We start from the raw sequence: 13906 nt of genomic DNA, 5'->3' as shown, positions 1-13906 counted from the left end.
CAGTAAAGGGCTTTAACATGGAAGTTGTTTCACACTTTTAAAGGAACTACCATTTGCAGATATTACCTTATGAAATCCTATTGGTTCACAGTCAAATCACAGGTAATTTTTCCTACTTGGCATACATTTGTTAATGTGAGCGCCATCTTTAAACAATATCATCTTTTAATAGTTATCTCATTTCTTAATGCTAAACAAAATACTGAAGACTGAAGTTGTTTAAAGATGGTGCTCACATTATAAAATGAGTAAAATTGCATAAGCAGAACTACTGGTAGGTTCCAATAAAGGTAAAACAACCTCCATAGTAAATAATACATTTTGACAATTTGAAGGAGCCTACAAATTATAGGAGCCTGGAAAACATGTTGTCTCTTGTGGGTTATTAGTGAAGTATTTGATTTAAACTACCCTGTTAGTGTTGAGACATGGAAATATATGCTGTCCTATTGTATTATTATTTATATTATTTTTTTACAACGACATCAAGACATGCTGCAGTTAAAGAAGTTAAAGAAGTATAGACATTTCACTTGCAGAGAATCATTCAAGAAAAAAAAAAAATCCAATAGTAGGGGAAAGCCATGTGTTTCCAGGCAAAGAACCATGGTAAACACTGCATGACAAGCAGAGAACCATGGTAAACACCGCATGACAAGCAGAGAACCATGGTAAACACTGCATGACAAGCAGAGAACCATGGTAAACACCGCATGACAAGCAGAGAACCATGGTAAACACTGCATGACAAGCAGAGAACCATGGTTAACACCGCATGACAAGCAGAGAACCATGGTATACACCGCATGACAAGCAGAGAACCATGGTTAACACCGCATGACAAGCAGAGAACCATGGTAAACACTGCATGACAAGCAGAGAACCATGGTAAACACCGCATGACAAGCAGAGAACCATGGTAAACACCGCATGACAAGCAGAGAACCATGGTAAACACTGCATGACAAGCAGAGAACCATGGTAAACACCGCATGACAAGCAGAGAACCATGGTAAACACCGCATGACAAGCAGAGAACCATGGTAAACACCGCATGACAAGCAGAGAACCATGGTAAACACCGCATGACAAGCAGAGAACCATGGTAAACACTGCATGACAAGCAGAGAACCATGGTAAACACTGCATGACAAGCAGAGAACCATGGTAAACACTGTATGTCAAGCAAGGCAGGTATGTATATCTTATTAGAGGAAGTCATAAAGTTGGTGTTAGTTTACATATTGGGAAATCCTGTAGGATATCTCCTTATATTTGCATTTTCCTTGAAAGAATTAAAAGCCAATACATGTATTATGTTAATCTTTCATTATGCGAGTCACAAATGTGCATATAACATCAGTGCTGAACATCTTTTGGTTCGCTGCTTGATTTTATACTTAAATACACCATGGCATTATAGAAATCAGTATATCTCAAATTAAAATTAAAATATCACTCCTTAATACACGTATGGGATCTGTGTACGCCAGTCAGCATTTTTGCTTGCTTTCAAACCCCAGTGGTCACAAGTGAGATACGTTTGGTGATTTTTAAAAACAAAATAACTATCAGCATTACTGAACAGATTAACCACAAATGGTGAGGAGTGCATGTCCCTCCATGTTCCATAAATAACCCTTAATGATATGGTATACTGTACTAAATACTTCGTATAAAAGACTATCCTGATGGTAAACATTTGCAGCTGGTTTCCCAGAACACGATTACACTAGGATTACTTATAATTTAGGTAGTTCAAGATTCAAGGTAATCGGGGCCTGTGAAACAAGCTGATAATGTATTTACATTAATATACCAGAGTGCAAACAATTCAAAATTCTTTAAGGAAATTGTCTAGAACTATTACTATGGCAGAAATCAGCCTCACTGAATTCATTTGATGGAGGAAGTGACCTAACGAGCATCTAATGTGAAAGAAAAAAAAACATGGAATGGAAGGCTGTCAATTAACTGTACAATCAGGGAAACATTGGAAAGAGCTTGAGTAATGTCTATGTAAATTATAGCTTTGACTATTGATTCCAGTTCAGCTGCAGATTAGAATGCAGAACCATGTTTGATATTAAAATGAGGTTATATTATATTTTACAGACATGTTTCATGGTGCAGGTGGAAATGTGGCTAATCAAGCTTGATTGGCTGTGCCTCCATGAAATTGGATGAACCGTAATGGATGCCACTTCCCCCTGAAAACCAGCAGGGGTCGCTGTAGAGCAAAGCTAAGAAACTCTCAAACAACTAGGGCGGTCTATTGGGAAAAGCAAATCCACAAGAAATTACGAAGCAAAAAAAAAAAAAAAAAGAACATGCAATTTCCATTAAAAACAAGAGTACATCTGCTAACACTTACCAGTTCAGTGCCAGATTTTTTGGCAACTAAAAATAGAGACTGCACTGGATTGGAATGAAATTTCCTTTCGGATTTGAAAGCGTCCAAATCCTCTCCCTGAGGTTTCTTGAGCTCATCCTAAACTACCATTAAGAGGAACGCACGCTATAATTATTTCACCCGGTGGCATCAGAATACAATATTCCAGCAAGATGAGTCAGAAAGAGTTGTACTCTCTCAAAGGCAAGCAGTCTGGCTTCCATGACATATTCATGGTTTAAAAATACAAAACTGCCCAATTCCTGTGGTCTGACAATGCAACTGACCTATCAAAAATAAATGATGTTCACTGCAAAGGCAGAGGAAGAAGCGAGGAGGCTACACAACATATAAAATAAGGAGTTTTCTATATGGTTATAATATACATACACACATACACTGCTATGCAAAAGTCTTAGACATGATGTTGCATTTACATTATGAGCATCAACAATTTACTCAAAGCCTCAACTAGTGATTTCTACTACTATAACAACCTTGACTTGCATAAAGAAGGAAAAACATTGAGTGAAATAGCTTGCATCACTCGATTTTCAAGGTGTGGTATCCGAAGCATAATCAACAAGCACAGAGAAACATCATCTGTAATTAACAAACCCAGGACTGGAAGACCCAAAGTTGTCTAACAAGGAAGAGCAATACTTGAAGATAATATCCTTAAGGAATAGAAAGAAGACAAGCATTGAATTGACAGCAGAACTGGCAGAAGGCACAGGTGTCGTTGTCCATCTATCAGTAGTCCAAAGCACCTTTGACCATTGTTCCATAGTCCAATTTCTTTGTTCTTGTGCATATTTTAGCCTTTTAGTCTTGTTCCCTTTTTAACAGAGGTATTCTTACTGCAACACATCCTTTAAGTCCTGATTTCAAGAGTCTCCAATACACGCCGGGTCTGCTGGCAAATATTGCAAATAAACACCAGAGGCGGTTAATTGAAGTTTTACAGTATGTATATATATATATATATATATATATATATATATATATATATATATATATATATATATATATATATATATTTTTTTTTTTTTTTTACATGTCTGTAAGAAAGTTGTAATCGTACTATGCCATTTAAAAAAATATCAGCTCAGTTGTGTTTTCGCTAAAAAAAAATGTTTTGGTTTTGCATATTTGTTTACATTCTTGTTTTGCTTTCCTGAGTAACAGGAACATGTTATAACTTCCTGTTGTTGTGAGTCACATTCATAAACTCACACTTGGCAGTACTTCAATGTCAGTTTTCTACTGGCATTAATTAAATGTGGGGGCAAGTTAGCATCAACGTGTTTCATTTGGCCATTTTTATTCTTTGTTTATTGGATTTCACAAATTAAGCAGGATGAAACATAAACACAATTTAACAGAATATAACAGCCCCCCCCCCCCCCCCCCATACCACCTATTAAGAGGTGGTAACATTCCCAAAGCTTAATTTGTAAAGCTTTTAACCTAACCACTGTGTCTGCTCTGCTGTGCCTAACCTTACAGCACTAGTCCCAGAACTGAACTATCTAAATGTGAGCAACCCTTGAAAATAGGTAACTATAAGAAATGTACCAAAATGTATGAAAACACCAGAGAGAAAATAAATTTTAAAATAATAAAATAAAAAAATAATAAAAATAAAAAACTGGTAAATGCTTATACAGTGATAGTGTAATACTGCAAGAACATTTCAAATATTTAGTAAAGTATCCACATAGTAAGTCAATACCCCAAACTATATCAGTAAGAGAAACAAACCTTTTCATTTCAGCAATAACAAATAGTATACTGAACCCAGGGCCATGCAAATGTTATTTCTCTCCTTTCCAACCACACACAAACGTGAATACTAAAAAATATATAATAATAATAATAATAATAATAATAATAATAATAATAATAATAATAATAAATATATATATATATATACATACACATATACACATACATATATATATATATATATATACATACATACATATACATATACACACATACACATACATATATATATACACACACAGACATACACATATACATACATACACATACACACACGTGCACATATATATACGCATACACACACACACACACATACACATACATATCCATACAAGCACATAAAATAGTAATACTGGAAAATCCATTACAGACAGTTGAGAGTAGCAAACTTAACCAGCAACCCAATAACACCACTGGAGCGATAGCTGCAAAGCATGCCCACACAGACTAGCAAAACCAGTGTTCTCCGTGGCACCAAAACTAAATTCCCTGGGATACATTGCATTGACGCGCCGTTTGCAAGTCAGTCTGATGCGCACATTTCAACCATAACAGTAATGCTTTCAATTTAGGCGAACATTCATTTTACCGAAGGAATACACACACACAAATGAAAAAAAAAATACAACCCATAACCATACATACACAAAAAATAATCATGATAAACAAAAAAGACATTTATACTTCTGTATAACGCCGGTATATTTAAATGATATAAAGTCCGCAATTACCGTGCTGTATTTACTCTGTGCATTTTAGCTTAGGGAGGATCTCTCTTGAATAAAGGTCCCTTGCTGCTTCTGGGGTATCGAAGATTTGATCAGTTCCATTGAATGAAACGCGGAGACGTGCTGGATGTAGGCCATATCTCACCTTCGCACCACGGAGAAGCGCCCTCACTTCATTATAAGCAGCTCTGCGCTTTACCAAATCAGCACTAAAATCAGGGAAAATGAAGACTCTTTTTCCACGGAAGATGAGCTGCCCCTTCTCCCTTGACAAACGCAGAAGCCGCTCTTTAACCTGAAAATGGTGAACTCTCAAAATGAAAGGCCTTGGGCGCTCTCCCTCTTGTGGTCTCGCAGCCGAGGAGCGATGCGCCCTATCCAGAACAGGGGGGGAGTCCAGGCACTCCTGCCCAAACACTTCTTGAAAGAAGCTTGACATAAACTCTGTTGGTCTGCCTTCCTCCATCCCCTCCGGAATTCCGACGACGCACAGATTATTTCTCCTACTTCGGTTCTCCAGGTCGTCAATTTTAGCAAGGAGCTTGTTATTTTCAGAAGCAAGCAAGTTGCAGGCTGATTCAACCCCAGCAAGGCGGGCGTCAAACACATTCATGGAGCCCTCCACCTCTCTAACTTTTTCAGAGACAACGCGGCTTTAATGGGAGCAATTGCCGATTGAATTTCGGATCTAAGCATAGCAATCTCATCTCGGATAACTTCCCTGACGATCCTACGGAAATCGTCAAGCATGGTGGAGCTGTAGCCGGGCCCCCCTCCGCTTTCTCCTGCAACAGCGCTCGGCCCAGGAGCAGGTGTACCTGGATCAGCAGCCATCGATTTTTTGCTTGACGGCTTTGGTGGCATTACAAAGTAAGTATGACTGACAGCCACGGATATATCAAATAAAATAGCAGATATAACGTTAAACTTATTAAAACAAACAAAAAGCGACATTTTAAAAGAATGATTTTAAAGGATTGCTAAAGATTATTTTAAAAGATTCAGGAACTCCTGCTTTACACCTCTACTCCATATTAGGTCCCCTAGTGGTCTCCTTGGCCATTTTTTTTGTCCATGTTTTTACACATCTTTGTACAGTAGATCCTTTCATTTCTGTTTGAAAACACTATGTAACACAATTTTTGTTCCTGGGTAGTAAGTGTTATTTCCTAATTGCTTATGCCTCAAAAGTTTAGAAAATGGCTATTATTCCCCACAAACTTTGCTTTTGTGACCAGGACAGTGATATTTTGAAATTTACCAATTTCCAATGAGAAAACGGGCGTATTTGTGTCTTTTCGTTCACATAAAGTCAGAAAAAAACAACAGATGAATCCCAATTAACATGTATTTATACTAAAGTAATACAAAAATGACTACAAAAGATTTAGAAGTGAGTAGTTTTTCGAGATTTACGATTATACTGTAAATCACTTTCACGAATCAGCCCCCAAATGTAGTCTCCCATCATGTTCTCGTTATACTGTCCTTGGTAGCGGCGTTCAAAGTCCAGTATATCCTGGTGGAAGCGCTCGCCTTGCTCCTCCGAGTACGCTCCCATGTTCTCCTTGAATTTATCAAGATGAGCATCAAGGATATGGACTTTGAGGGACATCCTACAGCCCATTGTGCCGTAGTTCTTCACCAGAGTCTCAACCAGCTCCACATAGTTTTCGGCCTTGTGATTGCCCAGGAAGCCCCGAACCACTGCGACAAAGCTGTTCCAAGCCGCTTTCTCCTTACTAGTGAGCTTCTTGGGGAATTCATTGCTCTCCAGGATCTTCTTTATCTGTGGTCCGACGAAGACACCGGCTTTGACCTTTGCCTCAAACAGCTTAGGGAAGAAGTCTTGAAGGTACTTGAAGGCTGCCGACTCCTTACCTAGAGCTCTGACAAATTGTTTCATAAGGCCCAATTTGATGTGCAGCGGTGGCATCAGCACCTTCCGGGGGTTCACCAGTGGCTCCCACTTGACGTTGTTCCTCCCCACAGAGAACTCGGTCCACTGTGGCCAGTCCCGCCTGTGGTAGTGCGCCTTGGTGTCCCTGCTGTCCCAAAGGCAAAGATAGCAGGGAAACTTGGTAAAACCGCCTTGGAGACCCATCAGGAATGCCACCATTTTGAAGTCTCCTATGACCTCCCAGCCGTACTCATCATACTTCAAGGCGTCCAGCAAGGTCTTGATGCTGTTGTAATCCTCTTTGAGGTGCACCGAGTGAGCCAGGGGAAGAGACGGGTACTTGTTACCATTATGGAGCAGCACGGCTTTGAGGCTCCTGGATGAGCTGTCAATGAAGAGGCGCCACTCATTCTGGTTACAGGCGATTCCGACTGCCTCGAACAGACTGGTCACATTGTGGCAGAAGCAGAGCCCATCTTGACAGGTGAAGAAGCTGGAAAAAGGTTGGTGACGCTTCCTCTGATCTGCGACTTGCACACTTTCATCCAACAAGTTCCACTGCTTGAGCCTAGACGTCAAAAGCTCGGCATTGGACTTGGTGAGACCAAGATCTCTAATCAAGTCGTTGAGGTCTTTTTGGTTGGGGTAGTATGGGTTTCTCTCCTCAGCTCCACCTCTGAAATTGTCATCTGGATCTCTGACTGCTCTCTTCTAAAGACGGCTGCTCTCTCTCCGGAGGAGTGGGTACGGGGAGCTCATGGCAGTGTGGCACCGGGGCGATGGATGAAGGAAGGTCTGGATACGTGATAGCAGGTGCATTCTTGCCAGTCCGACGTTTGGAAGGGTCCACCATGCAGAAGTAGCAGTTGCTTGAGTGGTCAGTGGGTTCCCGCCAAATTATTGGGATAGCGAACTTCATGGCTCTCTTTTCCCCTCTGTACCATCCTACAAAAATACATTTATTTCACCCATGACTAATATGTAAGAGATTCTCGCAACATTTTTCATATATGATATATTTTTTCAATAACATTGAAAATTGTAAAACATTTTAAAATTAAAAACTTTTACAATTTTAAAAATTTTAACAAATTTTATAACATAAAATTCCGAGCAACAATTGTCCATCTTACCTTCCAGAGTTTTTTTGCAGTGCTCGCAGGTGAAATGAGGTGCCCAGGGTTTGTCTTGATCCCCGACAGGCATGCCGAAATATGCCTTGTAGGCCTCACACATCTTAGCAGATGCTTCCACTGAGTACTTTTTCGATCTTGTCTTGATAAATTGGCCGCAGACATAGCAAAATGCGTCTGCCGGATGCTTGCAGCCTCTTGATGCCATCTCAGAAAAATGCAGATATGTATCCACTTAGGCAGCTGGAACTAAACTGAACTGGTGGGCTTAAGGCCCCTGTATTTATACTACTATTTATATTACTGGAAAGTTCTAGAAAGTTCTAGAAGTTACTCCAAGTTTACTCACCACTGAATCTATCTGGAATGTTCTGGAAAATAGGTAAATTTCAAAATATCACTGTCCTGGTCACAAAAGCAAAGTTTGTGGGGAATAATAGCCATTTTCTATACTTTTGAGGCATAAGCAATTAGGAAATAACACTTACTACCCAGGAACAAAAAAAAATAAAATAAAAATGTTACACAGTGAAATCATCATGGGACAGTTTTAGCCTAATGCAATTTTCTAGAATAGTGTTGTTTTCACAGACTAAATCTAGCCAGGATATTACCCTAGGTCTGGCTTCCAATTAAGATGAGACTGGATTATAAAATTGCTCACAACAGTTTGTAGGACAAGCCTAATTTCTGGTAGATGCTTTAAGATGCAGTTAGTATATCTTCTAGACTGCTAGAGTAGGTTCCTTTCTTATCATATCGTCTTTAATGCAACGAGCGGTACTAAACAGGCAATGCAATGGTTTTGTTCTCAACAGCAATGGTGACTGGTAAGGGCAGCTATAGTGCTATGAGACACTGGTAGAATGATACATGTTTACATTTTAACATTTCAAGTGGTCTCATAATTTTACCAATACACACTAGCATCCATTGCAGTACTATGTGGGCCATATTAGTATAGCACTCCATAATATATTCCCTATCCATTCTATTGCCAGTAGTGGATCTGCTCATGAAACTTTCTTTTGAGAAATACTAGGTATTATATTTTTTAAACTTGAAACAGTTAATGAGTTAATGTTTCACTCTAAGAAAATCCAGACCCATACACTATTATTACAAAATAAACAGAAGAGAAAGCAATTGATGCTCTCCGTAATCTTTTTTCCACCCACGGTCTATTCATCACTCGACTGCTGCCTCGTCCCACCTCTTTGTAAGGTAGCCAAGGTGAGATGGAATTAGTCAGAGCTCTGCTATAAATCATGCAGCCACAGTGAGGCCGCTCTTTAAAAAATAAAATATGAAAAAACGTAACTCAGCAGAGAGCAAAGTCTCAATCCACTCTTTAAAAACTGGAAAAGGAAATTACATAGCATATATTTTCTTCTGCTTCAACCAAAGAAAAGTTTTCCCCAAATGACTACTTCAATTTCAATGCCAAAACTAGGCTATTTTTCCAGATTTCTGTTTTAATTTTCCATGGAGAGGTGGAGGTAGTTTTTAAGGGTGTTGAATGTTTTAACCATGGAATGGATATGCATGATGCTTACAGTGGTACAGTGTATTACCTCAGATCATGAGAGACTGCAAATCAACATCTCCATGCAACAGAAATCCAGCTTGTATGTGCAAATCTAAATTAACTAAAGCCATTGATATTGAATTGCTGCTCTTCTAGAAGAATAGTTCCAATTTTATCATGTTTGCTCTTAATATCACAATGCCACTTCTATCAGCAGAGGTAAGGTAACAATGTTTGAAGAAGTTTTAATAAAGATGTATGTACCGTAATGATGAATAAAGTGACCGTAAACAGAAAACAATGTACCACATTTTGATAACTTTCACGGGTTCAAGCTCAAAAAGGCCCAGAAATACAAACCAGAGAAAGCACTTGGATGTTCTCACATTCAGTGGTTCCAAAATATGCAAAAGCAACTAAATGATTAAAAAAGAAAAAGCTTTCCTGGAAAAGAACACCACCCCCCTCCCCATGACATTTCAGCGCATCCCGCATGGCACTACAGAAAGGACAGCTCAGCACAGATGCATTGAGTTAAAACAATAATTCAATCCAGACTATTTTCCACTCATCAGCTCATTTGTAGTTTATTTCCTCTAATTATGCACAGCTTTGTTTTATTTCAGGACAATGGAAAAGTAAAAAAAAAAAAAAAAAAACAACAAACATCATAATCCAATTCGGCTTTATTATTTTTTTGTAAGTTCAATCAGATGAAGCTAAAAAAATAAATAAAATAAAACAAAAACATTCCTGTGAGGACCCACAATTGAAAGACTTGGCAGTCAGTCTTTACTTTACAAATAGTCTTTAGACTGAATCTTTGTCCTTTTAAAAACTAAAGCCAACTCTCCTATACACACTTGCTCCAGAAAGCATGGTGAAGCACATAGCATGTTCCCCTTTTAGGAAATGTTATACCCCCTGAGGAAATTAGCACTAATGTAAGAAAAATGTATACTGGCCTAAACTGAAGATAGAAGTTTATCGTGTCTGCCAAGGTCGTAATGGTGTAACCCACCATGTAGGAGGTCAAAAGATGTCATTACAGATTGCTAGGAAAGGGTTTAGTCAAAAGGCTGTTTTGTAAAGTTTCTGTACTGACTTTGTGCGTGAATGAAATTCAAAACAACTACTACTGTACTTTACCTCATAAAAATAAAACCACATCTTTACACAAAATTGTTGTTGCTGGCAGCTAGTTTTTCTTATAGTGTTGCAGTAATTTGGAGTGGTTCTGTGTTGCTCCACTATTGACTAATTTGTTTTACCTGGCTTTGAGGTTGCTTTGAGCTTGTTTGAAGAAGCGGCCTTCCTCATTCCACACAAACCATTTGACGAACTTTCAATGCTGCCCACCCCACCTAAAGACAGAGAGCGTAGGTGGGGCAAAGGTAACATTGTCACATGATTTGAATGGGATGAGGAAGATGTTCTGCCCTGGTACGTAAGATTATCTAGAGAAGCTTAACACAAGCTCAAAGCCAGGTAAAAACAGAGTTAGAGAAACAGAACCCAGGACCACAAGAATTATTCTAAACACCATAAAATAGTAAGGGAAATATTAAAACAAAATTATTCAAATGTCATCTGGAGCTACTTACTCTTTACATTCCTTTTCCAGGTGCCAGTACTTTTAAAGGATATACAAAAGGCTAATTTGATATGCTCACATCATTTATAGTACTTTACTGGATCTGCAGTTTTGAAACTGGCCATTGTTTTAATTATATGCAAATTCATAACATTTCAGCTACAGACCCATATGAAAAACAATTGCAGATCACCAGAAGGGAAAGTACTTTAAATTGTCACAAATAAACTGTTTTGCGAATTTAGACTGTCTGCAACTGCAGTTTAGCTAACTAAACTCTAAAATACAATTTAAGATCACCATAATTACCGTAATTTGTAACTGCAGCCTAAAACCACTAGAACTGCACAAACATTGCCGTTCAGTTGTAATCTGCAGATAACATGCAGTTAAACCACAGTCTCACTATACCCAGTGGCTTTCTGCAAATTGAATGTGCTTTCGGTGAAGTTGTTTTTAACACTGGGGTTATGGAGAGCTCTTTCTTCAAAGATCATGCTTACCCTTTAATTTATTGTGACGTTTTCTGGAGGGATCTGTGACCATTCCTGAATTATTACGACCTCTGATTCCTGAAGCATGAAAGTCCACTGTCAGGATTGTCAGGATTACAATGAAAAGAAATTACAAATACATTATTTAAACAGTTGTACCAACACGTGGGGACATGTAACGCTAAATTTTTACGGAACCCCTCTACTTACTCTCTTAAGCAAAGTATGCAAACTATAGACAATAAATCAATTAACAACTGATTGATCTCCATGGCTTTTATTTTGTGGGCCAAACCCTTTCTATTTACAGTTGGAACAGGGCCTTTAAAATTAATGACCATGTATTGAGTGAGAATACAGACATGTAGATTCAACAAATGGTCTGAAATATTGTCCAACATCACCATGGGTATGAAAGAATAGCCTTTACATAGAACCAGTGTTTGGCCACAGTGTAGACAGATGGAGGTCTATGGGGTTTTCAAAACAGGGGAGTCAGACGATCAGCCGAGAAGGGGACCTCCAAGCCCAGGAGGCTGCACTGCTCAATGGCCAATTGATTTCTTTCAAAAGGCCAAATATCTCATTTCAGCCTCTTCAGACACTGTGTGACCCCTGGGTGCAGGTCACTTCACCTCCTTGGACCACAGTCCTTCCCAGCTGTACAACTGAGGACCAGCAGGTCCCATCCCCCACATACAATGAGGGCAAAGAATAGCTGCTTTGAATTTAGGGTGGTAGTAATGACAGTGATAATTCTTATATTATGATTTGTATTATTAAGTCCATTATCAGAGAATAATACATTTATAGTCATCTGAAACCATGAGCTTTTTTATTATAATATGTTTTGTATTGAAGAAGAAGGCTGATTAGTGCTGATAAAGTCCTAGTAAAGTGTGGTAAAGCACATAGTACTGTAAAACATTGTGAAAGTGTAATAATCATTTATTTCTTAGCAGACACCCTTATCCAGGGCGACTTACAATTGTTACAGGATATCACATTATTTTTACATACAATTACCCATTTATACAGTTGGGTTTTTACATGAGCAATCTAAGTAAAGTACCTTGCTCAAGGGTACAGCAGCAGTGTCCCCCACCTGGGACTGAACCAACTCTCCACACTGCTGCCCATAATAAAAGCATGGAAGCAACTAAAAGCTTGTGAAGTTTTATGAGAAGGTATTTTGCTGCAGATTTTGATCTCTATCATGCCTGTAGGAGTAACAAAGCTCCAGAACAATTGAAACACAATTTAATTGTCATGTCGAATTAAGCATCTTCACTGACTAAAGATCAAAATGAAGTCCAGATCTGAGACCATTTTGATATACAAGGAAGAAGAAAATAATTCATTCAGATTTAAGAAAAAGTTGAAACAATGAAACAAAATTGACACATGTAATATGGATATGAGAAAAAAATATTGGAACACGTATTCCATTGTGCATCACTGCTGCGTATATTCTGTATTTCAACTGCTGCTTTGCTGAACAATACAGGTTTAGTTTGCATTTCTGGAATCTCTCCTATTAGTGGCTAGGGAGGCTGTTATAAAGTGTAAATAGATAAGAGAACTCTGAAGAATGCTCTCCTGAAGCCAGTCCCACTCCAAATTGAAAGTCATAGTCATGTTTTTGTTTGCTTGTTTGTTTTTTCAATGAGAGGCATAACAAACATTCCTATCTCCATCCCAGTTTAAGATCAGTTTGCTAAGCCTGGATCTCTTGGCCTTTTGCTCCTGACTGCAATGCCACTTGCATTTTAAAACTAAAAGGCTAAAATGTTTTTGCTTCCAAAATTTAAATTAATGTTCTTTTGTACTGCAATTGTCATTTGTTTACTGTAATTCCTCTGTGAGGATCCCAGCATCTCAGAGAGATCCTGCCTGTCTTAACAAAGGTCTCCTTTGGGAATGTGGACTGGATTGGCCCACCTAGGTGGAGCAGTGGTGGTCTTACCCGAATAGAGTATTATAGGAATAGAACCTACATTATATAAGTACCTGATTCAAGTTTTGTTTTTTTCTACCTGCGGATTGCATTATTACTCTTGCATGCATAGTTATTTTATGCTCCACGTCTGCCATCAGTTTTTGTTAATTTTGTTAAGGTAATTGTAGCTAACAAAATAAGACCATCAATCTTAGCTGTTTTGCAACTTCATTTAAGTGGCCTCCCAAATTATGCAACGTTAATATGATTAAGTGATCATTTGTTTTTAAGTACAACTCAGGATAAAATCATAGCAAAGTGATTGTCTTTACTCCATGAAAAACATACTGTCCTTGCTCTCTTTTGCTGTAATACTCTTCAAGTGGCGCTATTGCCAGACAAATTAACCT

The 13906-nt window shown here is 38.4% G+C and overlaps 2 protein-coding genes across 3 annotated transcripts in view; both read right to left on the bottom strand.

The window, feature by feature from the left end:
• The window catches only part of LOC117421874 (DNA repair protein RAD51 homolog 2-like), a 175604-nt gene that overhangs the window by 8837 nt on the left and 152861 nt on the right, over nt 1-13906 (bottom strand). The gene's annotated exons all lie outside the window — the stretch shown is intronic.
• Nucleotides 6277-8341, bottom strand: LOC131697579 (uncharacterized). Its single transcript, XM_058987509.1, has 2 exons — nt 7942-8341; nt 6277-7753 (listed from the first exon to the last, which is right to left on the bottom strand). Exon 2 carries the CDS (start codon nt 7025-7027, stop codon nt 6296-6298), a length of 732 nt encoding a protein of 243 aa, XP_058843492.1. The 5' UTR covers nt 7028-7753; nt 7942-8341; the 3' UTR covers nt 6277-6295.

This window comes from Acipenser ruthenus, chromosome 15 (assembly GCF_902713425.1).
Source record: "Acipenser ruthenus chromosome 15, fAciRut3.2 maternal haplotype, whole genome shotgun sequence".
Taxonomy (NCBI): Eukaryota; Metazoa; Chordata; class Actinopteri; order Acipenseriformes; family Acipenseridae; genus Acipenser; species Acipenser ruthenus.
This window is presented reverse-complemented; position numbering and strand designations above follow the sequence as displayed.